The 27,337-nt window shown below is 35.9% G+C and overlaps 1 protein-coding gene across 1 annotated transcript in view; it reads left to right on the top strand.

Annotated features, from left to right (window-relative positions):
- LOC113982579 (adhesion G protein-coupled receptor A3-like) overlaps window positions 1-27,337 on the top strand; it is a 261,837-nt gene that overhangs the window by 201,123 nt on the left and 33,377 nt on the right. The window contains exons 13-16 of the mRNA XM_027710970.2: window positions 9,328-9,535; window positions 10,472-10,680; window positions 19,542-19,669; window positions 20,564-20,687. Of these exons, the coding sequence (XP_027566771.2) occupies window positions 9,328-9,535; window positions 10,472-10,680; window positions 19,542-19,669; window positions 20,564-20,687 (669 nt within the window). The remainder of the gene's footprint in view (window positions 1-9,327; window positions 9,536-10,471; window positions 10,681-19,541; window positions 19,670-20,563; window positions 20,688-27,337) is intronic.

Below are 27,337 nucleotides of genomic sequence, written 5' to 3'. Positions count from 1 at the left end.
TTAAGAACTCTTAGGGGTTCCTAGGAGGATGAATTTTATGCATTTTCTGGCATAACTCTTTGCATTATGGCAAGTCCATTGCAAACTCTGCTTGACTTGCAATAAGGAGCCCTAAATTGAAGCAGTCATGTAGTGCTGTCTGAAAAACCTAATAATTAACATTATAATAAATCATATTGTGTTTTATATCCGATTGATATAATGTTGTTCCCTCATTATTGCTTTCTGTTGTGCTTTACAGTGGGGTTTTTTATGTAGACAACATTTAGGCAAAAGGTACATTGCCATAAAATGGTAAAACTTGGAAATTTTAAACTGGGATTGCTCATGTGGAGTTTTGAAATACACAAAAATATACTAACAAATTGTCAGTGGTAAGTCATTTACAAGTGTGGTTCCTCATGCTTTTTCTTACATTATATCTACTGAGGCAATAATGTTTGAGGTTGTCTGCAGATTCACCGTGTTTTCTGAAGCTTTCGCAGAATCACCTGTTTAAACTGATACTCAAGTTGCTACAAAGTCTTTCTTTGAAGTCACCACATCATCACAGTTAAATATTATGCCCCTATAGGTGCAGCCTGATTGTATAGGAGATTGCTAGCTGACCCAACAGTGTAATGAAACGACTTTTATTATTACCTTTTATTCAGAGCCATGAGGTTACCCAGTAGTGCTACTATTGATCCTACTACAAATTAAAGATATCTTAATTTTATATTCTATTTCAGGTATAGTAGATCTGGTAGGCTTGTTTAGGAGTGGTAGGGTAGTGATTAGGGTGATTCTGTTTTTATTGATTCTATTTTAGGAGCGTTCGTCTGGATGTCAGTAGTTACCTGTGACCAATATTGCTGTCATGACCATCACACAGTATAGGAGACAGCTTTTGTAAGTTTAGTGCTGAAGATCTCTTCAATTTTAAGAACAAATAGTAAGAAGCAATAGAAATATGTCTGTCTTCATTTTTTTATTTTTCTCTCTGAGATCTGTGTTTATTTGTTTTATTTTTAGACATTAATTCTAAACTTTCTAAAACAGGTGTCTACATTAAATAAGTGGCCCAGTTTTCAAGTTTGTTGCCTGCAGCTCTTACATGTGTCCAGCATGTTTCCAAAAAATTTATTTCTCAAACAGATAATACAATGTCCATGCTCAATTTTATCATTGCTTTTGAATCTACCGTGACACTATAGGTTTTTTAACTTTTTCTTCTTAGTGAGAGTTAACTCACTATATTTATATATAATAGTTATATTAACTATATACTGGTGATGTAAGTAGAAGTAGAAAGTTCAAAAATTCCTTTAATCAGGAAATTCTTGAGTTCTTAAAAGGAATTTTAGACACTTCTTTTAAAATGGAGAAATAAAACTTTTTTTACTGCATTATGTAATTCTATTAGAAAGCTTTTGAATACCCTCTCAAGAGTAGGTAAATATTTGTGTGTCCGTAGTGCCTAAAAACTATCCTGTCCTCTCTTTTATAAACTCTAGGAAACATTTGCATACTTTTAAGTCTGCATTTTTGCTGTTGACTAATGCCCTATTTGTCCTTGTACTCATGCTGGCTATTTGCTTATATTACTCTAGATGTCTCTGCTTTTTTTAAAGACAACAGGCACAGCATCTTCTTTCATTTTGTCAGGCTAACAAAGCTAAACTCTTTTACTCTGCACTTGTGAAACAAATAATTCGTTCTAATGATGCTATTAACTGTCTCTTACACCCATTCTGTTCTGGACTGATTTTTCCTCAGCCTAGTTGATCAAAGTCATGTAATATCTTTCTAATTAGACCTTTAAAATCAGAATATTTCCATGGAAATGAGTCATCTTGTATGTTCTGGACTGTATTTGTCTTCTTCTTTAATTGTTAAATCATAGTGGCTCTGAGTCATCCTGTGATCAACCAGTGCTTTCACGTCCTTTTCCTTGTCTGTTGCTTTCCAGTGCTCTGTTTCACCAGCTTATAATAGACAATCTTATTATAAAGATGTAAAACATGATTTTGAACGTTGTCTTAGATGAAATTCCTCTTTGTTTCAAGGTCAGAAAATAAAAATTGGGAGTCTTTAAGCTGATTTTCATAGAAACTTCGCATATATTCACTCCAGCTTGTCTTCCCCTTTCAAAGTAAATAATTGTATTATCAGTCGTAGCTTGTTCCTTTTTCACCTGGAACTAGTTGTTACTAATCCGTGATGTCTCAGAAGAAATTAGGGGTGAATTGTATTGTCTTGTCTAGAAAAATAGTTACAGAGGAGAACTATCGTTTGGGTCTGGCATTATTTACCATTGGTAAACCTACACTGTCTCCCTTTGTGTTCTTTTTCTTCAATCTCTTTTTTTTTTTATCTGTTTTTCTCTTACAGTTGCAGATTAACAGGTCAGTTGTTGCATGTAGATTTGTGCATATTTTCATTTTCTTAGAACAAAATTATTACATTTTCTTACCACATTTTCATGAATGCATGAATTATGAAGTCCTAAATGCTGACCTATGGTTTGGAGGACTAACAAATGAATGCAGAAGCAACTCTGGCTGGTTCATATAAAAGTGCCAGGACACCATATTTTTCATGCCATTTACTGGTCAACTCTTTCAAACTCTTTAAAAGCAGCCTGTCTTTAGACATGGGAGGAGACCAATATGGCAGCAGCAGCTGTGAGTGATGTTGAAAACTGTGCAATAAAGTTGTCCATTTGTGCATAAGTCTATACTATTATCTACATGCCAAACTTGTTCACTCATTCATCCTTACTGCAGGTCATTTTACAGAGCAGTCATCTTTGCTTTATGACCAACTTTGTAGACATCTGTCCCCCTAAAAAAAAAAAGAAATTGCAGTTTTCCTTTGATTTTATGTGTCAGATCTGTCAAAGATTTGTATGACAATATTCAGCTCTTACTGAATTTGCTTTAACATTTATGGTAATGTTTATATTCTTCTCAATATTGATTGTAACACTGTCTCCATGTAAACATCAACACTTTCATTGAGGTTAAATAAAAAATGTATTACCTGATTCTTTCTACAGGGCAGCTCTACTTCTTTCCTTGTGTTTTTAATGTAGATCTGAAATACTTAAATGCTATTGAAACTTAAAATACTATTTTGTTTCACTGATCAGTGGGGGTTTCTCCCTTTTTGTAGTCCTCCTGATTTTACTCATTGTCCTTTTTGATCTGCTTATCCGTTCTTGATCTTGTACGTCCCATTAACTTTTATCAGTTAATTTCCTGAGTTTTCCAGATTTTCAAATATGAAATATAAAATCCTAATGTGGAGGTTACTTTCATTTTTTACTTTTATTAGAAAAGAGTTACTGATGATCAGGTTTTCCAGATAATTTTATATTACATCTTTTCTAAAATTTCCGTGCTGTTTGCTAAATCTAACATTCCTATAGCATGACTCTAGAAAACTTATTATTAATTAGTGAGAACTTTAGACATTGTTTTTAAACTTTTTATATGATTTACCTATATTTGGTTTTGATTCCATATTTTCACTGTGCATTAAACCAGCTTTTATGCCTGGCTGGAACAAAGATATCTTGGACTCTGTACTTAGTTTTCCAGATATTGAGATGGATGTGGACTGCAGCATTACTGCATAATGACTTTATCACATAATAATCACAACATGCTTAGCAATTTCATCTCAATAGCCAGGTGATTTTATGTTGCATTTTTGGAGGTATTGCTTCATTTCTCCCTGGGAATCTATATAAATTCTGCTTTCTCACTTCCTAGTCATCCCTGAGCCTTTCCAGACTTGTGTTTTAACAGCATTCTAAAAAGGATAGTTAAACCATGACAAATTAGGAGCAAGATTAAGCAGATAAGTTAACATGGCTGGGGAACTACTACTTTCCTTGCTTGGCGTCATCCCATTAAAAAAACCCCAAAAACAATCTGATCTCTTTTAGAACCCGGCAAATTGTTTATCTTGTTAAAGGCATATTCCAACTAGCATTGTTTCCATTCTTTTTACAGAACCTTTATTTGGTATTTTCCTAGATGGTATAAATTTTTTAGCCTTTTTTGTTGATACTTTTCATACCAGAAAAACAGATCAGAACTCATGTACAGACTAGCTAAAGCCTCATAGTGCTGGGCCAAGTGCCTGTCCTTGTCTCATGTATCTTGTGCTAAGATAATTCCAAAGAAGTGTTGGTCAAATACCTACCAGCAAAGACAGCTGAAAAAGCAATTTTGCCCTTTTTTTATTATGTTAACCACTAAACCCCAAACTGAAATCTTCAGTTGCTTCTAAGCATCTGCTGTCTTATTTGAGGGACTAAATAAAATCTATTGTATATGCATAAATAATTTATTTGCTTGGTTTTATTATGATGACCACACTGTTAACTCAGTCAGACCATATTTAATAATATAGGCTATTACCCATAGAGCTTAGTTTTTACTTTTTTTTACTGCTACAGTAACTTTATATAGCTTATGCCTATTTTGGCAACACCTTTGTATCTTTAATAATCTAATATATGGTGTCTTGCATCTGAATCCATACACCACCTTGTCAGATTCTTTAAAATCTGGAAACAGTTGAGGTGCTTTTCCAGTTCTCTGCCAGGTGTTCAGGTGAATTCATTTACTTCTTTTTTTTTCCCCTCTGACTTGTTGTTTAGATGCTGGTTTTTAAGTTAAGGAAATTGCTGACTGGAAAAATATACCTTATGACTGCTCTGAGGACTCAAAATTGGATAGTTTCCTATGAAATGTATTTTATATCAAACAGAAATACTGTGCCTGAACTCAATATCAATCTAGTATCAAAGCATACACAAGGAAGAGCTACTGAATATAATTTGATTTATGTCATTCCACAGTGGTTACAAAGTATGTTTCTTGATAATAATTTTTTTATGAGTATGGTCTCTGAATATCATGCTAAATTTCAGACAAGTAGAATATAGTAATGGGAAAGCAATGCTGCAAATGGGAGCAGGTCTTTTAAAGGAATTATGATGTAGAAAGGCCAACATATCACAAAGGCACCTAAGGCAAGAGGCTGTCTTTCCTAAACACTTAAAAACTCCTTGTAAATGCTAGCATTAATTATAAGGAATGGACTGCTACCAGAATAAAATTGCCTGTGGAAAAACTTCACTTTAAATCTTTCGGTTTTCCCTTAAAACATTTTTAGTAAGGGCCATGCATGCATGAGTTGCAAGAATACCAAGAGTCTGTAGCTCTCAATATCCTGAGGACCATTTCCTCTTTAGGATGAGATTTTCCATTCAAATTTAGAACTTTTAGAATCCAGTTGAATTTGTTTGTGCTGTTTTGGTGCCTCAGATATTTTGAAAAATTCCACACACAGACAAAAACAGCTCTGAAATGGACACAAAAAATGAAACTTCAGAAGTACTTATAAAACTGTACTATTCAAATTATGATTCAGAGTTTAAAGCAACCTTTCATTTGGCTTTTTGGAAAGTTGATCAGCTTCCAAGAAGTCTTAGAAGCAAGGAGTCCTAGGAGCCCTCCCAGAAAATCCTCAGAGCTGGTTTAGAGCTGATAAGCCCTCTTTCCATGGCTGCAGGTCATACAGCAGATTTTCAAATATCTGGGCAGATGACATGGAAGATATCTGAGAGGGTTTGAAATTTGCAGCATTGCTATCATATTTATGTGCAAATGGGTGGATGTCTGTGGATAGCTTTCATTTTAAAACACTGGCATTTTTCAGCAGGAAAATACTCCTTAGAAGAATCTGCACTATGTTCAGGATTTCTAATCAATGCCAGTACAATCCAGTTAATAGGACTAAAAGTGAAATGGAGTCATGACAGGATTATTGACATTCTGTTTGGAAAACACTCACAGAATGTCTAAATCCTGACTAGTGAATTGCTGACACAAACTCTAAGCTTTTACAGGGAAAATATGAGATGCCAGTGCTGGCCTATGTCATTGTAAAGCTACATCTCCTATGATGATTCTGTCTCTATTGCTCTTTCTCTCCTCTCAAAGGTGCAGCAGCTTTCTGAGATGCTGCCATTAGCATGCTCAGAAATGTTAGTTCTTATGTGATATGGCAATATGTTGCCCAAATAAAAAAATTTAAAATGAGATGAGTTATGTGGATTTTGAAGCACCTGAAACAGAGTCATTGACTCAAAATTTGATGTTGCTGTCATTGGTTTTAATAATACCTGTTCCCAAATTGTGTTTCATCTCTGAACTCCTGGAGCATCTTGCAGAGCAAAATAAATACCATCATTTTTATTTCACCAAGTGAGAGGGAAACTGAGGCAAGAGTGGAGAACTGGCATATTCGTCACTACACATAAGATTAACAGAATCCAAAACTGAACCTCCAGTCAGGCTACATCCATCCACAATAACAGGGATTGCCTAAATGTTCACGTTATCTCTCTCCTGTGAATAATGAGTAATACTATTGAAAATTCTCACACATCTTAGATAAAAAACATGTTCACAAATATTTATTCATATTTTTAAACAGCATTGTGAATATGTGGGCCCTCTCACTGTGTATTAATATCTGAGCACATGATCTTGTTGGCAGGCATGTTGCTGTAGCAGACAGTTGGATGTTTAATTTTGTGAAATTTCTGCATGAAGTATATATTTGACGTGCAATGAGTAGTTTGACTTTATAAGTACATTTTTCCAGTCAAAGAATAGCCCCGTCCCTTTGCCCTTCACCCCACCAGACTGCCTGCACTCAAAAGAAATTGAAATAACAGGTATACACAGGGCAGTATTCACAATAAAATTGCATTCCAGGAAGTGACTGTAGGCACTATTTGGCAAAGTTTATTAAATAGTTTATGTTATGAGTATTCATATTCTTGGTACATTTTAAAGAGATAACTAGGGAAAAACATTCTCCTGAAGTCTAATCAGGAAAGCGTTTTCTATAAATGTGTCCTTTTGTCGAGTAAATAATTTGATGTTGCTGCATATTTGAGATTTGCTCAGTCAGCCCGAGCAGTGCAACCAGTCCACACTAACTCCATTTGTAGGCTGTGTGCAGCTTTTCTTCGCTGCATTCGACTTTGCCCCTGTGGTGCAAAGCTGTAACCTGTGGGTAACATTTGGGGCACCATGATCAGGTTCCTTCCTTTCATGCTGTGTAGTGAAGGATCTCTTTGTGGGCACAGGGCAGTGGTGAGGAGGTGAGGGGTGGATACCACCTTGGTCTTTCCCCAGCTGTGTGACCTGCCGTCAGACCTGCACATCAGGTACCTGTGCTTCAGGTGTGTGCAGCCTCTTCTCTGCACCTCCTCGGTCCCACAGACGAGCTCTGTCTACACCATTACTTTTTCCTACTAGTATCAGTAAGTCCCAATGGAGAAGAAATTAGAGAATCACAATAAATTAGATGATTCCCCCTCTTAGCAAAAGTGCTATAAACCTGTAGTTTTCTCTGGTTTGTTTAGGACTGCTTTTGTCAAGTCATAGCATATTGTTGCTTAACCCAGTGCCTTTAGCTGTTGGTTTCATTATCATAAGCTTATTCATATGCTTCTATCTTTCTCTTTCTATGTATAATGACTTATTAGTGTAATTTAATATATCATTGTTATTGCTTTTTCCAATACAGAATAATAATAAAAATCCAGTATAAATATAAAGTTAATCACACTGTAACTTCTCTTACACTTCTGTACCTCTCCAGGTAAGTTCTCAACAGTGGCCTGGGGTTTGAAAAATGACACTTCTAAAAAATGCTGTGCATAGTTATTGATAATACTTTTGTGGCCAAATGGTTTCATCAGAGGTTCAGCATGTGCAGATACTTTAGGATATCATAGAGTAAAATATGTCTTTTTCAGAAGCATGAGATAAAGCCTATTATAACAGCTTTAGTGAATTAGACAGTGGAAACAATCTAAGGATGAGTGCTTGATGTTTAGCTCAGTTGATTCCGATGAAAGCCTTCACAGTAATTTAAAAAATCTAAAGTAGAAATGTTTTGTTGCTGTTTGCTTTTTTTTTCCTGAGTGTTTTTAGTAGGCAGCATCACCTAGATTAAATACTTATGTAGAAAATTATTTTTTGGCATTTTTATTGTTAAAAGTGGAAAATCTTCCCAAAAGATACATGTATATGTACATATACAAGAAAATTGTACAGAAGTCTTTATCTCTTTATTTAAGCATCTGAATGACATCACAGACTGCTCATGCTTTTCTCCCATATTTATCGTGTGGTCAGTAGATGCTTCTCATATTCATTTTAGTTTGCCGATCTGTGTTGTACCTTTTATCTCTCACATATATATTTCTCCCAGCGCATGGATGTATATTAGTGTCATGTTTGTTTATATGATTGTGAAGATTATTGTTTTACTTTGGAAAGAGGTAGTGCACATGTGCTATGAGTAAACTGTGATAATCTATGTAAATTATGTGCACAGAGCCATACTCTGCCCTTGGGGGAAATGCAAATTAGAACATTTTGTAGTTTGTTTGTTTTTAAATACATACACTTTTCACTTCAAGGCTTAGGACAGACTCCCTGTTTATTTTCCCATTGCTCATTATTTCTTATTCCTTGTAAATATCTTAGTCTGTAATGATTAGTTTGCTACTTTGTCAGGAAAAAAATTCTTGATGAGTGAGGTCCTCAGAACACAATGTTTAGTGGATTTTATAGCTCTGCTGTAAGGGAATTATCTGCTTGTAAAAGGATGTATAACACGCTCACGACTCAAAGCCATTATAGTGATCTGACAGTCTTCATTCATTTTCTCCCAGTGCTGTCTCGTTTTCTTTTTTTATATTAGCGTTTGTAATATTTTTTAATCCTGCATTACTAAAACATAGTTAACTGATTTTCCTTATAGGAAACAAGAAAAACATATTCATAAAATGTGGTGTTTACTGGACTTGCAGTTCTCTGCAGATGTAATATTTTTAATAATAAAATTATTTTTATACTTTTTAAGTACCCTTTCAGAGAAATGTTTTAATGTAAGTTGTCCGATTCTATTTTAAGTGAAGGAGAAAACCTGGTAGAGGTTGTCTCTTTAAATCAGATCTGCAGCGTTGATGGACCCTCTAGCAGGCACGGTAAGAACCATTCTCACCTCTGCAGCAGGGAGCTTGACCATATAGACTCTCACATTCAATCAAAACCTTTTCCGTTTTAATATGCACTGTACCAATCCTATTCCCATGGTTACAGCTCGTGCTTCTTTGGTTGCTTCCAGTCTGTTGGAAAAGAAAGGCAGCATACATTTCTTGTACAGGAGTTTAAAACATCATGAAAGCAACCCTGTTGTGATTTGCATTTTAAATGTTTCTTTTTTTTTCTCATTGTACAGAATGCTGTAGCAGTAGCTTCAGTTCATTTGCCACAGTCTGTCTTCTCTCCGTCTTCAGCCTGGCAATCTGTTGATAACTCCACTTGCAAGCTGCAGTTTATTGTCTTTCGGAATGGAAAACTCTTTCCTAGCACAGGAAACTCATCAAATCTTGCAGACGATGGGAAACGTAGGACGGTTGCCACACCAGCTGTTTTTGCTAAAATAGGTGAGAAGCTGTTATGCATTATTTTCTTTAATCTAAAAGCTGCGGTGTACTTGATTATGTAGAGAACAGAGGGGTAGAGTATACAGTGGGCTGCGAGGCTGCAAACAGTCTCTGTCTTTAGTACGATGTTTGCAGTTGTTCCTATCTGCACGATTTCATTCAGATTGTCCTGCAAATAAAGGAATGCACTTGCGCTATGATTAAAATGCAATTTCTGGACTGCTGTTTGTTGACAGTGTTGTTCGAGATGCTTGCTGCTTAAAGCAGGATGCTATCGGAAGGAGCCTTATTTTACTCTTTACAATGAAAATTGCAGTGTTAGTATCCCAGGCACTTATAGCAATAAGGCTTTTGGAGTGGGAGTAGTGCCCTGTTGCATTTATCAATACTCAGCAGTATACTTTCTGATACGATGGATGTAAAACAGGTGTTGTTAAAGACTTTTGTCTAAATAAGATATATTGTATGTGCTACTGAGTAATTATTTTGATTAATTATTCACCCAGGCAATTTCTCTGATTTTATTTGATCCTGAGTAGTGCTCTCATTTCTATTAACATTTTAACTGTTTAAATGTGACTTTGAAAGTGCAGAATTGTCTCAGCTGTTAATCATACCATGAAACTGAGCTGTTTCTGTAGCTACATGGGCAATAGTGTAACACTGGTCATAACTGAAGAATCTGAAACGATAAGAAAGATCTGCTTTGTGATGGATGATTAGATCATTTGGACACATTATGGAACTGAAATGTTCAGATTTATTTATACTATTTCAAACTTTTCTGATATGAGCACTACCTTTGATTTTGACCATGAAGATTATATGTCTATGGCTTTTTTCCCTATAGTTTAGTGTATCTGGTCTCTTTACACAGCATTCATCACTAAAGGGTTTTCCAGTCCATCTCTCTGATTCAGTTTGTTGCTTTTACAGATGGGTGCAGTTTTGGAAACCTCACCAGCCCTCTCACTATAGGATTGAGGCACTTTGCACGGGGTATAGACCCCATTGCAGCCTTCTGGGATTTTGACCTTCTAGATGGACATGGAGGCTGGTGGGGAGAAGGGTGCCACATAATTAGCTCTGCAGGCAATATTACCACCATTCAGAGTACGCACTTCAGTAACTTTGCAGTGCTAATGGTAAGTATATGACTTAGCAAATATACCTATATTTTTCTCTCTCTCTATTTTGCTGTACATATATGTTCTTTTTATGTTCCGTTCTTACTTGTCAGTAGCTAACCTTCTGGGGTTTCATAATGGTTAGTATAAGACAGTCTAAAACAAAGTAAGTTATTTAACTGCTAGTAAGGGAATACCTCGGTGGTCAGTTTTAATATCCTGAGACAGGCCTAATCAGAAATGACATTAGATTCAGTCTTAAAAATAAAAGTTCCATCAAGGAATGATTAGTATGTAATGGTTATGAATTATAGGACAGGGTTTAAAAATGTATACTCCTGTGTGCTTTTACATCAGCACATCTCAGAGGCTGGTCTGCTTTTGTTCCTGCCCTGCACTGTGTTGATCATACTAATTAGTTGCAGGCATACCGCAATGTTGAATCATTTAATAAATGGAGAGGAATAACATCTGCTCTTTTAAGTAAGGACAGTGCTGTCCTTGATTCTGTAGGAGTTTTAGTTTGTACACCAATTCTGATAGCCTACTTATGAAATTGCTGTTTGTGAGGAAAAATATTCCTGTGCACTGCTAACACATCAGCCTTCTTTTCTCTGTTCTCAGTCACACTTACAGTTCCCATTGCAGTTATTTAACTAACCTGCTTAGCAGAAAGTTACCTTCATGAAAGCAAAAATATTATGCATGCACTAATAACCTGTTATTCAGGAAATAAGGGAAAGCAAACAAAAAATTGAAAGGTTTCTAACAACATATAGATGAGAAAATGTTTGCACTAAAAATATTTATTATGAACCAGTTGTAAAAAGATTAGACAGATGTGTACTATTTATACTAGATTGATTCTGAATGCTGATGCATGATTGCACTGTAGATGCTGCTTGTGTACATTACAGAAATGTTTATAGTTGAGTAAATAATGTATTGTGTGTATGTGTAAGGGACAGCAAACACAGGCGACAGGAATTGTGAGGACGTGTGCAGAGAATACCAATCTGCTGCTGTCAGATGGAGCCCAGATGGCAGCCAATCATAGCACAAAGCTGTGGCACCCACGAGTTAAATGCAGATATTATCGTCCACTTTGTAAGAACTGATTTCCCTGAGACTTACTTGGACGTTTTTTCACACACTCCAGAATTGTTCAGAATTTAAGAGCTGTTCCTCCAATTTGACGACATCAAATATACCTCATTTTCTACAGCTTCTATGAGTTCCCTTTTTTCCCCCATCCACTTGTTTCCCAGAATGTGAAACATAATTGTGCTTTGAGGATGCTTTTCTAAATTCATTAAAGAAAGCACCTGTTGACTTTGCAGGTGCCACACCCAAAATGGCTTCCTCCTCCTTCAAGTGCTTGAGTTCAGCTTGTTCTTAAACTTTGAGTAGTTACTAAATGTGAAACTACTGTTTGCAAGCATCCAATTCTGTGGTGTCTTTTGGTTTGAAAAATTGAATACTGACACAAGGGCTACAAGTAATTTTTAGTTTGTAAAGCTCATTTATCTCTGAGAAGATGTAGGAGATGGGTTTTTCTACAACCGTAAAGGCAACTGGGGCACTTTTTACTGCAGCTTTTGTATCTTGTATGTAATTCAGGTTTAGGTCTTGTGTTTATTTTGGTATAATAATTCAACTTTGCTTTTTTTTCATGTACGCATCTTCCATTTTTACTTGTGCAAGACAAGAAAGTAGAATCTTAGACTCGCCCTTGCTTTGCAATTGCTATGGCAGCAAACAGTGTGATATGTTTCTTAGCTCATGTTTCACAGTCACTTTTAAGAAAAAAGATGACTTAGGTAATTTTAAAATATATATATATAAAAATACATGCACACGCAAATACATTTTCCAGGAGTTGTCTTTCTGAACAGTTATTGGAAAACTTTTGTAGCTGCATTATGTGCAACCATTTTCATTTGAGTGTTATTTCTTAATCACTGTTTTGTGGCATAAAGTCAAGGATTGTTTTATTTGAGAGATACTAGGCTTTTCTGGGCAGTTCAATTCTCATACCAGAAATGAAAAATATTTCATTGTTGTGCATAACTGTTAACTTATAATATGAACAGTATAAAGTGCCTATGTGTATCTTCTTAATTCCTACCTAAGTGCCTAATATATTTTTAAAATACTAACAAAACATTAGCCAATTCAAAATAGCTGGTATCTGGTATGTATCCAATGAAATTAGCTACAATATCATGATAAATGTATCTATTAAATAATAAAAATTCATAATTGATTATTATGGTTTGGGGTAATAGCAGAAAACTGAAGTAGTGTCTGTTAACTGAAAAGCAGCAATAAGGCTTTACATTACCATCAGAATATCCTGCAGTGGAGTAAGATGAAACAGAAGCCTCAGTTAATCCAACTGTCCATTTTATAGCTAGTACAGCACATTTTCTGATTTGTCATTTTTTAAATAGTAAGACAAAGTTTCTTAAACTGCTTTTATAAAAGTCGTTTATGCCTATGTGCCACACAGGGGTTAAAATTAAGGTTTTATAGAGTCCTTTTTTAGAAAGGCATCAATCAAGGACTTATCAACTACGATTGATAATTAATAAGCATGAGCATACTTCAACTGAGAGGATTCACATAGAGCCATTTGATTTCTCTCTGTGACATTTGTTCAAGTGATGTCAGTGAGAGAAAGAGTATAGTTTGGAGGTTGGGTTGGAAAGTTGGGTTGGGTTGGGTTGGGTTGGGTTGGTACAAGCTCCTTCCATCATGTGGCCTCACACTTTCACTTTGCTCCGGGTTGGGCTAGCAAATAGAAGTAAAATAATAGTCAGACATAATACAGCATTATCTTTTTCTGAGCAGCTTTTGGGTAGTATGTCCTAGGGGTGAGAGCAAACTACTGTGAACTAACTCTCCAATTATATTCCTGCCTTTCTCTTCATATACAGCGTGTTTAGACTAGTCCCCTATTTTTTTTCTTCTGTTATCTATAGGAGGAAGAGACACAGTTACACTATAGTTTCTTTCAGAGATGACCAAAGCCCTCCAGGGTCCTGAACTCTGCAGTATGATTTTCTATTTTAGAGTAAAATTATGAACTTATATACTTTGAAACTTTGGTATATCTAATACAAATATTTGTTTTATAAATACTATATATTTTTGCTCTTGTGTGAACAGAGCTGTATATCGATATTTTAATTTTTCAGGACAACGTGTTTATGTTATGACTGATCTAGAGACCTGCATATCTGAGTAAAAACTCTTCAGGAGATAATAAAAATATCCAACAGCAACACTGAATTTCAAAATTTGCTAAATATGTTTTGGTTTATATTGTCCTCTGTTCTTCCTTTCATTTTTCTTAGAACAGAATAGAAATTCAATAGGGATGGATATTAGTGTAATTATATACAGCATTTCCTTTTCCCTCTTAGACTGCTTTGTCAATAGTAACTTCCTCAAATCTGCCAAATAAACACAAGTAAAATTCTGAAATCTAAGTATGATACTTTCCAATTAACATAAAATGGATTAATAAATATTTTTAGCACTTTTAATTGTAATCCTAAAAATAGGTTAAATTAACATAAAATCGTAAACAACTCCTTTCCTGTTTTGTCACAATATGTCTCATTATTCCAGCCAACATAGGGGTGGGTTTTGTTGGAGTTTTGGTGTTGGTTTGTGAGTGTAAGGAATAATTATTTGCAAAAGTAGAATACATTCAGTGGATGCTTATGTGAGATAATTCAGCCTGAGAAGACTGGGCTGACAGAGTATATTTGAAACTGTTCTGGAGGCAAAACTTGGGAAACTGTGTGAATGAAAAATTGAAGAGAGGCAAAATACTAGAATGGATCACAGTAAGAGTTACAGGATTTTTCTCCTGTTGTTTTGCAAGCATTCCCTGAATCTTTTAAGCCTTGGTAGTACCACAAAAAAACTACTTTTTCAATATTTTCAGTGTGACTAGAGACAACTGCAGTATTTCTTAAGCCTATTCACAAAGTTCAGTTTTGAAAACAGTCTTCTAAAGTTCCATGTTTCAGATCTTCTTTAAATTAATCAACCTGTCTAAGTCTTTTGAGAAATTAATTCATGAGTCTGGGAAGTATTACAGAGATGTCATTTAGAAGGTTGACATAATTACAATATTTGACATTTTCCCCATAGAGAACACAGGGTTTTCTCGTAACAGGCTGTGGAAACATGGTTCTGTACTTTGAAAAATCAGCCTGCTTATAATAAGAGGTATAAGAATGAACCTTTCAATTTTTTTTTGTTTATTTAAACACCTACAGAATAGACCTTAGCAGAATTTAAGCACCAAAGACTATGAAAATGATCCAGAAAGTTTATCCGGTACATGCAAAATTAACATTTGGAGTAGTGGGAACTGGCAGATTTATTGGAATTAGATTCCTCTACAGTGAAGAGGTAGATTTCTAAGCTCTGCTGTCATTCAGTGGCCTAGCAATAAGGCACATACTCCTCACCTGAGTCCTCAGCAGACACGTACTGCTCATGTAATGCTCATTCTCATAAGAGAATGCATAGTCCATATGGACAGTATTGATTCCAGCTTCCCAGAAAAGGTTGCTTTTTTAAAGAATATTCCTGAATGTGTCAAACTTTTGCACAAATCCTTGGAATTACTCTTATGAGCAATATCTGACTTTTATTCCTTTCTCCTTGGGTTACATCTACATTTTATTAAATTGCACTTAATAATATGTATTATTTGCTCCGTAAAATGCATAAATCAGTTTGGTACTGGGGTCAAAAATCCAGGCCTGTGTCCTTCAAAATGCGATGATTTTATCACAGATCAAGCCTTTGGCTCCAGCTCTTTCTTTCTGTTTGTTTTTTCCTTTCTATTGGCCTAATGGATCTTGTATTCCTCATGGTGCAGCTTCAACCAGAGGGTAAAGGGATTCAGACTATAAAGCTCAGTAAAATGTGCCAACTCTTGGGAGATGTAAATTAAAGAGCTGGAATCTCGGTCTTGAGACGTCTTGTCTGGGTGGCTTCTACTGAGCTCCTTCCAATTCATCAATGTCTTTCTTGTGCTGAAGTGCCCAAAACTGGACACAACAGTTGAGATTTGGGCTCACAAGTGGTGAACAGAAGCGAATAATCACTTCCCTCAGTCTGCTGCATGCACTCTTGATAATATGGCCCAATATGGAGTTCATATCATGTCCACAGGTGCTCACCTCTGCCTTGGTTTGTTTGGGGGGTTTTTTTGAGTGGTCAGAATCTAAATACAAATAGAAATTTAAATCTGACCAGAACTGATTGTTCAAATCAGTTGTGTTTCTAAGTCTCTGTGGTGCTTGGATATTACTCCTAGAGTTTTAGGTGTCCTGCTTCAAACACAGAAACCAGTTAGACTATACTTTCTAATATCATACTATTACAAGCAATATATTAAAAATAAATGTTTAATTTGCCAATATAAATAGATGGATTACAACAATTTATATCACAAACTGGATTCCTTTTAGCAGCTGTGATTTGCTTGAAAGTACCAAATACATAGTATTGGTTTGCTGTATCTTTCTCTCAACTTTCTCAATATCTGCCATGAGATGTCTCAAGGCTGCCTTTAGTATGTAATCTGTCTATACCTCTTTGTACATGTTGAATTTTAACTGAACAGAATAGATGTCTCTGTTTCAGCCGATCTTTGGAATGAAGCATCAATTTAAAGTGAAACAGTTCCATTTGCACTCTGATATTTTTATAATTGTGATTGTTGGATGAAGTAGCTGATAAGAATTCTTTTGTGTCACTAATTTCCTTTACTGATTTCTCTTGTGCTTTATATACTGTGATGGCATTTACAGCTGAAAGAAGCCAGTTTCACACCTTCTTATAAGGGTGAATGAATTCTCATTAGACAATATTTGTAGTTGTAGACACCAGTTCATAATGGTCAAAGTCTTGTATGTATTCATTTTTCTCTAGCTAATTCCTGCCATTTTTCAATATCATCATCATTTGAATCCCCTCTAGGAAATAAAATCAAACCCAACTTTTTAAAATGCAACATACAACTATGCTGCTTTGTGTATTGCATTAAAAAAATGCTTGTTTTCTGCATGTTGTCTTCCCCAGAAGATTACTTGAGGGAGGTTGACAGATCAATAAGGTTTAATTATCATCAAAGAGCAGACAAGATAAATTTATTATATATCTATAATGAAATCAGTTTTCAATGTACAAAACTCTTAAAAAGGATATTCCACATTGGCGCTAATGCATTATCATATTCAAAAGTTTTACCACTTATTTACTGTAAAAGACTAGACTAGAGATAATTTTTTAAATCAAATTTTAAAATGGAATTAGCTTTAAGATGCTGATTGTTCTTCATTCTTCTGCAGGCAAAATGGTTGTATTCCTGTAGGACAGATAGCATTTGCTTTTATACTGATGTTCAAACATAGTGATAGGTTGAACCTTGCATTTAAACTATTAAAAACTGGTTCTTTAGTATGCTGAAGGGTGCTATTCAAGTAAAATTGCTTTCATTTGTTGCTACATAAATGTGTAGCTTCACTGGGCTTCCTTTTTCACAACTTTACTTTTCAGTGTGTTTTTTTCAGAAATATCTAATATATTTAGTTCTTTAAATAGCTGCACTGTTACTACCGTATAGTTACAGTAACAGATTTCTGAATGCACAGAAATGAAGTAAATGTGTACCTAAAATTATGACAAAGTGTACTATTGGTATACTGAAATACAATTGTAAGAATATGAGCTAGAAGTAGATGTTTTATTATTTTTAGCAGAGTATTTCTGCATTATCACTCCAGGAATTTGAGCCAAAATTGTATTGAACATTTCTGGTAAATACTAGTCTATCTCAAGAAACTCATTCTATAAAAGAATTAATGAGGAGATGATGCAAATAAAAACATAGGAGAAAAGATGATCAAAAAAGGTTCTTGAGTGGACATTCAGTGACCATTCTGAACCAGTAGACTTTTAAAGAATTATTTGAAATCTGTAAATTCAGTATATCCTGAAAAAAAATAAAATCAAGAGGAAGCCTTAAGAGCGTAGATCTGTCACATTAAAAAGCTAATACATCAAAAGACATAGTTCTTTTCCTCTTCTATTCCATTTGTGGTTGAGGGAAGAGTAACAACACGGACATCTCTAGATGAGACAGCATAAGCTGAGTATCTCTGTGAGAAGGGACTCCACTTTTCACTTTGGGTCTTGGTGAACTGGGCAGGGCTGAGAGAGGACCTGTCTCAGCACCTCTCTTACATGAGAGACAGGTAATGACAGAGTAGATTCAACTGAAGCTGAAGAAGTACCTGGAGAGAAATGGGACATAGTAACATATAGATGTCATCCTGTTAATAAATTATTTGTTCATTTTGATGATCCTTTATATGTTGTAAGCTACTCTGTTTAGAACTGACATTCATATGCATCTGGAGAAACTGGTACAATCAATCTTAGGAACTTTAAAGCTAGTAATGAAGAAAAATAATAACTACTAAGGCATCTGTTACTTGTAAGGATCATTTTGGAAGGTAAATGGAATGATTCCTTTCCCCAGATTTAATAACTGCATACACTCATGAACATTAGTTGCTTGTGCATGGACAAGTTCATATACATAAATAATGGTGCTAGAAATCAACTCTCTGCATGCAAATGCAATTAAGAAGAGGTATTAGTATTACAGTCCTAGTCTCCTGAGGAGAGGTTTCACCTCTGGAAAATAACGTATTGAATCTTCTTCTAGGGGAACCTAAAATTGACAAATAAGAAAAGAGTCTTTTAAATGTATGCCAGTATTTTCAGTGTTAGAGTTTTCTGGATTGTCATAGTCAGATTTTAGCTTTTTCTGGTGCTGGGATGTATATTTATTTTTGTGTGCAGAGTTAGTGCCACTGCACATGGGGACTGGCGTGTATATGACACTTTGTTTGCACTCAGGTGATAGTTTTTGTGTATAATTTTTAGTATTTGTTTGTAGGAATGTAGTGCCACAAACAGGTGTGGCTTGATGTATTACAGTGAGCCCCTGATGTTTGCTTTAATTCAGGTAATATTAAGACATCCTGTTTTATGTAATGTGTTCCCTTTGCTTTCAATCCATCACACTTCCAGACTTAGCTCTTCTGTTATTTCTTATTTGTGTGATCTAGTAATTTAGAATGGGAATTTGATAACGTTAATTTTACAAAGATATTGATAGTTTTTTGTTGTGTTTTATCATTATTTGTATCAGTAGGCACTAACATGTCCAAAAGGAATGCATGGATCTTTATTCTGCTGTTAATATGGCTGTACCAACTGTTTTTGAATTGCTATAGGGAGTAGAGTATTTGCAACTAAGTGTGAAGGTCACTGGGTCAGAGGAGGTGTATCAGCTGGGAATTTATTTGAATACAGGAACAAGTCAGTTTATATTTTGAGCGTATTCTCAGGGCTTTTTTTTCTTTGAATGCTTCTTCTGCAGCCACGTATATGCCATTTAGAGACCTCTATGGTAATTTGATATTTTGTACTTAATATCCTAGTAAAATACACACATAAAGTTCATGTTATCGGAAGGAACACACATTGCTAATGCCAGGAAAATGTAATATTCTGTGTGTTTTTTCAGACCTTTTTTTTAAATGAGGATATGTCTGCTTGTACAAAAAGGTTAATTTCTGTCTGGCAAAGTGTATGCAGATGAGGAAAGAGCAGACTGATGTTATTGTAAATTCATGAACTGTATCTACGTTAAAAGTTCATCTTTTTTTTTCCTGCCCTTGAAAGGGAACAGCTAGAAATGACAGGACATATTGAAATGAAGTCTCAGTTTCACACATGCCTGACAATGTTAAATCATTTTACTTTCTCCATAGGATTTTAAGACAGTGCTGTCTTTCCCCCAGTACCCAGGGGAGTTTCTGCACCCTGTGGTTTATGCGTGTACTGCAGTTATGTTGTTGTGCCTGTTTGCTTCCATTATCACCTACATTGTCCATCACAGGTAAGAATTCCGTTTTAAGCACTTGTGTTAAATGGTCAGCAATATTCTGAGTACTTCGATTTTTTAACCCCTACTGTAAATATAAATTAAAATGTTCTGAATTACTGTTGGATAGTAATGGCAGCAATGTGGTTTACACCAGAGAAATCAAAACAAAGGTTATGTCAACCTTTCCTAAGCTTTTCCCAAGCTGTATCCTTCTGCACACTTTTCCGAAGATTTCTAACTTGACATTTCAATATAAAACCATGAGCACTATGAAGTTGCTTTCTGGCAACTTCCAGTTGAGCAGACTTTGGCCAGCTACACTGGCTTCAAAGACCAGGTTTGGTTGGAAAACTAGTAACTCTCATTGGATAAAAGAAATTCTCTTTGTCTTTTAAATTTTAGTTTTAGAAAGCTTGTGTTTTCCTTTCTGTGAAAAATTTATATAAATGCCATTTTAACTACATACCTCTTGTTAAAGACCATTAGCAATTTAAAAGAGTAGGAATGTATTGTACTGTAGAAGCTGCTAAATATTAATTAAGTGAACTTAATGCAATATCTTCTGATCTTCAGCTTCCATTTAATACTTTAGAGAGGTCTTGTTAAAGTTCTGCATATCTGAAGCTATGCAATGAGCCTTTTGCTTTTAGTACTCTACTTTAAATGCTTGATTTGGTGGAGGAAACTTTAAATCAGTAGACTTTTACAGTTTTTACCATTAACCTTACCTTTTTACCATTTATTTCAAGGCTGTATAAGTCAGGCTCTGTCCTGTAGGTAGATTGCTATGTAGATATTCAAGAATCAGAGAATTTAATTCTATCAAATTAAATATTTTTTCGAAATAGTAATTTTCATGATAGATATGTTGGTTTTTTAATTTTAAAATGTGATTTTTTTCAACAGCACAATCCGAATAAGTAGAAAAGGATGGCATATGCTTCTCAACTTTTGCTTCCATACTGCTCTTACATTTGCTGTTTTTGCTGGTGGAATCAATCGCATTAAATATCCAATTATATGTCAAGCTGTAAGTATCTGTCTTAGTAATTCTTACTTAGAGAATTGAAACTTGCAACTGAATTTTCACCATAATATTGATAGTTCTCCTTCTTTTTGTATATTGTTCCTGGATCTTAAGCTTTTCAAAATAAATCATTGTAAGTATATCATTTAAAGGCCAGCACTGGGAGTGTTCAGTGTTTGGTTGTCACCTGAGTTTCTGTAAGAGGGTGATCAATGCATTAATGTCTCTGAAGCTCAGAATTACTTGGTGGTGGGTTTTTTTTAAAAAAAAAGCCATGAAAGTTTTATTATTTCTCTGCTGTGTAGAATAGCTGAAAAATATGAATTCAAAATATGTCTTCTTGTGTTTTGGATTGGATGTGTGGGACTAAGGTTAATGCTTCACTATAATACACATACAATTTCCCCAAGGGAGGCCCTGTCTTCACTGGGGGATCTCTAAATATACACTTGGGCAGCTTAATGTTTATAGTATGGATATGTCTTTTAATTACAACTTGAGCTAAGGAAACAAAGCAGACCAGTATATTTGTGATATATGGGCCCCTGTTTGCACTGCTGGACTGTTTCACATCTCCTGCTTCAGCCATTTTGGGGCAATAGTGTTGTGAGATGCACAGAGAGGGCTGGTTTTAGCTGCCCTGAATGTAGAGGTTGAGTCTGTACAATGTGTAAAGAAAGTAATTTTAGTTATCTTCCGTAATGCCTGATGAGGGATCGTTACAATTTGTTTGTCTTAAATATTTCTTCTCTTGGATTTTATAGAAGTGCTCCAAATCTCATGAATGTTGTTGGTATTTGCTGTAATAAAGCATTTCTTTTAGCCAACATTCTCCCAGATATTTTGCCTGTCACTAATCTGGTTCTTTGGAATGGGTGTAAATAGCCAGTGTCACCAGATAACAGCAGAATCACTGCAAAATTTGCATAATTATGGTAAGAGTTATCAGTCTAGTTTTCAGTGCAATGCTTTGCAAGCCTTTTGTGTATACTTGTGTATGACCATCAGTAAACATCACATGTAGATCTGTAAGCACTGTAACATTTATAAGTGTGAAGTCTACCTATGTGTATTACATGCTATTCATTTAAAAACAGTTATCCACTAGATTATTTTAAGATAAATATCTCACAATATCTAATGTGTTGTGTCATAATTAATCTGTAAGTTCTAGTAAATTGAAATATCACTTACCATTGTCTTTATCTGCAGTTTGCAAGTGAGGGTAGCAGATTAGTTTGTAGGGCAGCCATGGCCATGTAATTACATGATCACAAATGACCACCTGTTGCTGCCGTTGTCTGATTATTTACTTTGCTGATTGCATAGTAACAATCTGGTATTAACAGCTATAATGAAAAATTGATTGAGATAAATGTGTTATTAATAGTCTGTTACAAGTAATACATAAACTACAGGGGTATCTTCATAAAATGCATTATCAGTGACATCTGTCTCTTGCTATGGTATAGCGCCAGATCCTGAGCTGCTGAGAACCATGCACACTTACAGAAGCTGAATTGATTCATTCCTATATGTCTTCTAACCAGTTTTGTAAAGTTAATTATTTACCTGACAACATGCTACATTAACAGACAATATCATCAGTAGTTAAAAGACAAAAAATACACAGGTCACACAAGATACAGGCTGTCCTCTGTTTCCTGGTAGAAGTTGTCTGTCTGATGTAATTAGATAGGGCTAATGGATGAAATAGTTCAGTCACAAAATCACATAACATGCTGGGTTGGAAGGGACCCACAAAGATCATCTAAGAGAAGACTCCTCTAGCTGGTAACAGAGGTTGAACAAATATTCACTCCCAGAACATTGTACCCCACCACAGATCCTTTCTTGCTTTCTGACAGCAAGTTTTTCAAAATTCTGTGAGTCCCAGTGTGTCGCTGCTGAAGTTGGAACGGCCAAAGCGACACAGATATCAGACGTAGTCCAGGTGTAAGGTGATGAGGAAGCTGTTTATTGCTCTCAAGTGTTTCTTTTATACTCTTTGTACACTATCGTGCCACAACACAATTGGTCAAAAGTCTCAAGCATAAAACGCAGTACGTATTTCCATTGGAGACACAGAAGACACTGTGCTTACTGTCATTGGTGACCTGAGGACACTGTGCACACTGTCATTGGTGATATTATGCACATTTTGATTGGTGACCTTTGGTCTGGGCTGCACTACGTTTGTTCCATCCGGCATTACAGTAAATATTTCCTTGGAGTTGCTTACATTCCTCTTCACTAAATGCCAGGCTGCTGACAGGTTCTCTGTCAACCCCGACACCAGTGCCTGTGTCCTTCTGTGATAACCCTGAGACAATTGCTCCATGAATTAATGTTCAGGGTGCCAAAGCTAGGAGTAAGGGAGTCAGGAGTCAGGGAGAGACACTAATAGTTTCCTGAGAAGCTTATGTATTTGAACATTCCCCACAGCTTGTGTGTTTATGGGGTGGACAGCACTCCTTCTCTCCTATGTATGGAATACAGCAATTCTTTAAATCATTCAGCCAATGAAATGTATATTATGTATCTGGCTTGGGCTTCTGTGTCCCTTAAGTCTAAGATTTGTCTCTTTCTCCCTTTTATTTTTTTTTTCCTCAGTTCTGGAAAATAACCTGATATTGGGGTTTAAAATATATTTGTGAAAATGTTACTGCTTCAAGCAGCGCTAAAATATTAGTTATACTGCAGGTGTAACACTTTCAGTGTTGCCATACTACTACACCTTTCAATTTGCTAAAATTCAAAACACAGCTTTACCCTGCAGCAATGCAATTTCCACCTTTTGTTTCCTGAGTGCATACGGAAAGATTCCAAGTGCGAGTATTTTTTGTCCGAATCACTGAAATGTTGTATCAAAGCCAGTGAACCACCACCTTTCTTATTGTAATTATCCCTAAAACTTTCACACAAATTTCACTGCTGCATCCTTACCCAAGTGAAATAATAGACTGAGTTAACTTTTATCCTTCAAAATTAACCAAAAAGGATGGTTCTAAAATAGCTTCATTTGGATTGCCTTCTGCCTCTAAATGAATAGTTCCAGGCTAGTTTTAAGCATCAGAAATTAATGCTATGGAAATGGACCCATTTTCTCTGATAGCTGAAAGAACCTTCAAATCCCCTTGAAGGTGAAATAATCAAACAAAAAAAAATGTCTTTTCAGAGGTCAGATATTTATTTTTATATGGAATCTAAAAATCTAAAATTCCCTTTTAAACCTACATATATATTTCATGAGATTTTGTATAGATGTTTCACTTGCATATGTGCTATGCAGTCTATGATTTATAAGGAAAACTGATGCTAGAGTGCTGGTCTAGAAGAGTTCATTGCATCCTCATACCTCTCCTGTGTGAATGAATCTACAAACTGTTTAAATTACCCATGAATCTGATTCTGGGTGTCACTGAATGTCGACTGGTGTTGTAGAATCCAGTGTCTTGAATTTATGGCAAAGTCTTTCATGCAAATCAAAAGTTGTCTTAGGAGCAGCTAAATGGGATTAATCAGAGCCAGTACACTACCAGAAAGGTGTTTGAGTCAGCTAGTGGATGACATAGTCATCCCTTTCCATCTTCCACAGTTAGGATCTCATATTGCTTTCTTTCAAATGGCAGAAGGAAGATTACTCCTTTTATGTAAGGAATGGGAGAGAAAGGAGAATGTAGCTGGATCGCTCCCTGTGTATGGGAGGCATCAGTTCTGTTCTCTCAGACAAAGATTTCAATTTCATGCATGGCCCCTACTTTCCAGGAAAGCATGAAAACCATGAGGTTATGGATGCTAGGGAATGAAATCATCAGTTCAGCATGTTGTGGCATGAAGAATAGGCTTAAGGGCACAAGATTCAGGAGGCAGAAAAGTTAGGGAGCAAGACAGGATCTTAATTTTTTATCCTAGTAGCCAGTCAGTGAGTGGCATGATCACTTCAATCGCATCTTGAAGAACCTCCTATATGTTTTTTAAAATAAAAGTTTCCATGTAAACTTTGGCACAGCTCAGATCTCCCTTCTCCCTGATAAATGCCAAATGTGAAGCTGCTTGTGAATTCCTTTCTGTAAGGCAGTAAATCTTCAACAAGAAAGGCAAAGCCCATTCCATACTAGCAAGTAGCCTACAAGTTCAACTCAGAAAGTTCAACTTCTTGCGTTAAATTTTCTACCTGTGAAGAGAGCATGGGGTTTTTTCTAATGCTAAATGTTAAAGATCATGAAAAATTCACATCCAGTGGTGTTACAGACTGCAGAGAAATTCCTGAATCCCTTCATCTCACTGAAAAGAATCACTTTCATTGCAGGATTAATAGTTTAATCAGAATGTCAGTGCACATCCATATCTTTCTTTAAATAGAACTGGCTAAAGAAGTACAGTCTTATCTGAAATATGACTACAATTGGAAAAAAAAAGAAAAGAAACTGACTTAAAAACTTGGGGAAAACAAAGAAATTTGTGTGCAAGTTCAAGTTGATCAAGGGAGCTTTTTGTGCCCAAATGCTTTGCATAAATGTGTATTCTGGTCTTTACCATGGTAACGGCATCATGTGGAACTTAAGTTACCTCTAAGGTACTGAAATTTCTTGAAGTAGCACAAATAGACAGCATCTTCTTACTGCAGAAAAGCATAATCTTCTATTCAAAAGGCTGGTGCTTATTCCCAAAGATAAGTGTTCTAAGAACACAGGATGTGAAAAACTTAATCCAAGCAAACAAGAAAATTTTCACCTTGTAACTGTGGTCATTAAAGAGCTTTAGGTGCAATGCTGTCTTTCAATGCATATGTCCTGGCAGTTTTTTCCTTACCATTTGGACTGTCAGTGGAAAACCTTCTTATAAATAAGGGTCATCACTTCAACAGTCATAATCCTTTGTTCTGTGTGGAAAACTCAACCTTTTTCACACAATTTTATAATTGTAATAATATAATTATAATTTGAAATACAAAAGTTCTACTAATAGCAGGAATAGTTTTAAGTTGCCACTTGGGTGTGGCAATTTGTATGTATTTGTGTATATTTTCTTTCCTCTTAAATTTATATATATTATTTGCCTCAAACTTTACAGAGGCACAAATCCAGTCACAAGATACACAAGATAAATTTTTACCCTGGGCCTTTCATGCAGGTTTACATTTGCTAACAGAGTTAAGTAAGAGTTTATTGAACAAAACCACATTTGTTCTGTTCCCCTTTCTGTTGAGCCTTGTCCTTCCCTTCCATGACGTGTCTTTCTAGCATAGAGTTCAGATGTCTTCCTAGTTTAAGAAAGGTAGAAAGAGGTGGTCCCACTGAATGGGACAAAAGAGCTTGCAGTCACAGTCCCTAAGCGCAACAGTGAGGAAAATACATCTCTGTAACATTACTGATGTCAGTGTGGAGACATGGGGCAGAGAGCAAAGCCTACTACTTTGAAACACTGAGTTTTCAATATGAGGTGTGACAAGCATTTCTTTACTGATTATTGTTAGTGGATGAATAAGAGCAAAAATTCTAGTCCAAAAGCATATTTTGTGATGGTAATTGAGAAACCAAATTATCACCACTGTCATGTGAAAGGAGGGGAGGGGTTTACCCAACCCTTAGTGTGGGAGAGATTTTCTTGACCCTTAGTAATTTACTTGTCTGTCAGTGCCTCAGGGGTCTGTCAGCGTCTGTAATCGGGACTGTTCATTGAACAGATTCATAAGGTTGGAATGTGATTCGACTGCCCTTCTCAGGGGTACTAAGCCAACAGCATGGAGACCCCTCAATGGATCTTCCCATTCTGCTGCCAGAAACTACTAGCACCTATGAAGGACTCACTCTAACGGTTTATAGAATTACACGCTTTATTAATACAAATTGTGACAGGTTAATAAGGTTCATGGGTCGTTGGTGATTGTGTCTGACTGCAAAAATGTGTTTAAAGCAATCTACTAATACTATAAAGCAAGCACAATCTCTGATCCTAATAACAGCATTTAGCATGCATAGAATATGTTTCTTACTCAATAGGCATCCCTATGGGGGGGAAGACAGCCCTTTGACTAATCCCAGCAGCTTTGGTGGAGTCTTCCTCAATTTTCCCCCTATTCGTAACTTACTTTTATACTATCTCGTTAGGTTTAGGTGGAGCTCGAGTGACTTTAGTCATAAGTACTTTTATTTCTGATTGATGTAAAATTCTCTTACTTTGGTTCACATACTTAATGTGTTGTATCTTGGCATCTGTCTCCCTTGGTTGACAGGTACTTTATAGTCTTTGAACTACAAGGTACTACCATGTTCCCTTCCCTGCAGGGAATTCCATGGAGGGAGGCCACGGTGTCTCCACTCTCCTCCACCCTCCATTCCATTCGCCGTAGCAGGTACTTATTGTTGTATAGGGAGCCTTTGTGGGTCGCATTGACCATGTTCCATCCAGGGAGCAGCAGCTGCATTTTACCCTGTAATTCTTAGTCACCTCTAATTTTAAACCCTATCCATCCTCCCACCCTTTCCTTTAGAATTTAGTGTAACAGCTCAGTGCATCCTTCCAAATGACACACTGTGGTTGTGTCATCTTGCATCTGTCAGTCATAAGGAGGTCCTGCATCATCAGGATATATCCTCTTTTCCTTCAAGCAAGAAATGCAAATGATTAGGGTTTTTTTGAGACAGAAG

This window comes from Pipra filicauda, unplaced genomic scaffold (genome assembly GCF_003945595.2).
Source record: "Pipra filicauda isolate LSUMZ 115617 unplaced genomic scaffold, ASM394559v2 scaffold15_size4787011_pilon, whole genome shotgun sequence".
NCBI classification, from domain to species: domain Eukaryota; kingdom Metazoa; phylum Chordata; class Aves; order Passeriformes; family Pipridae; genus Pipra; species Pipra filicauda.
The sequence above is the reverse complement of the archived record's forward strand: the minus strand, read 5'-3'. Positions and strand labels throughout refer to the sequence as shown.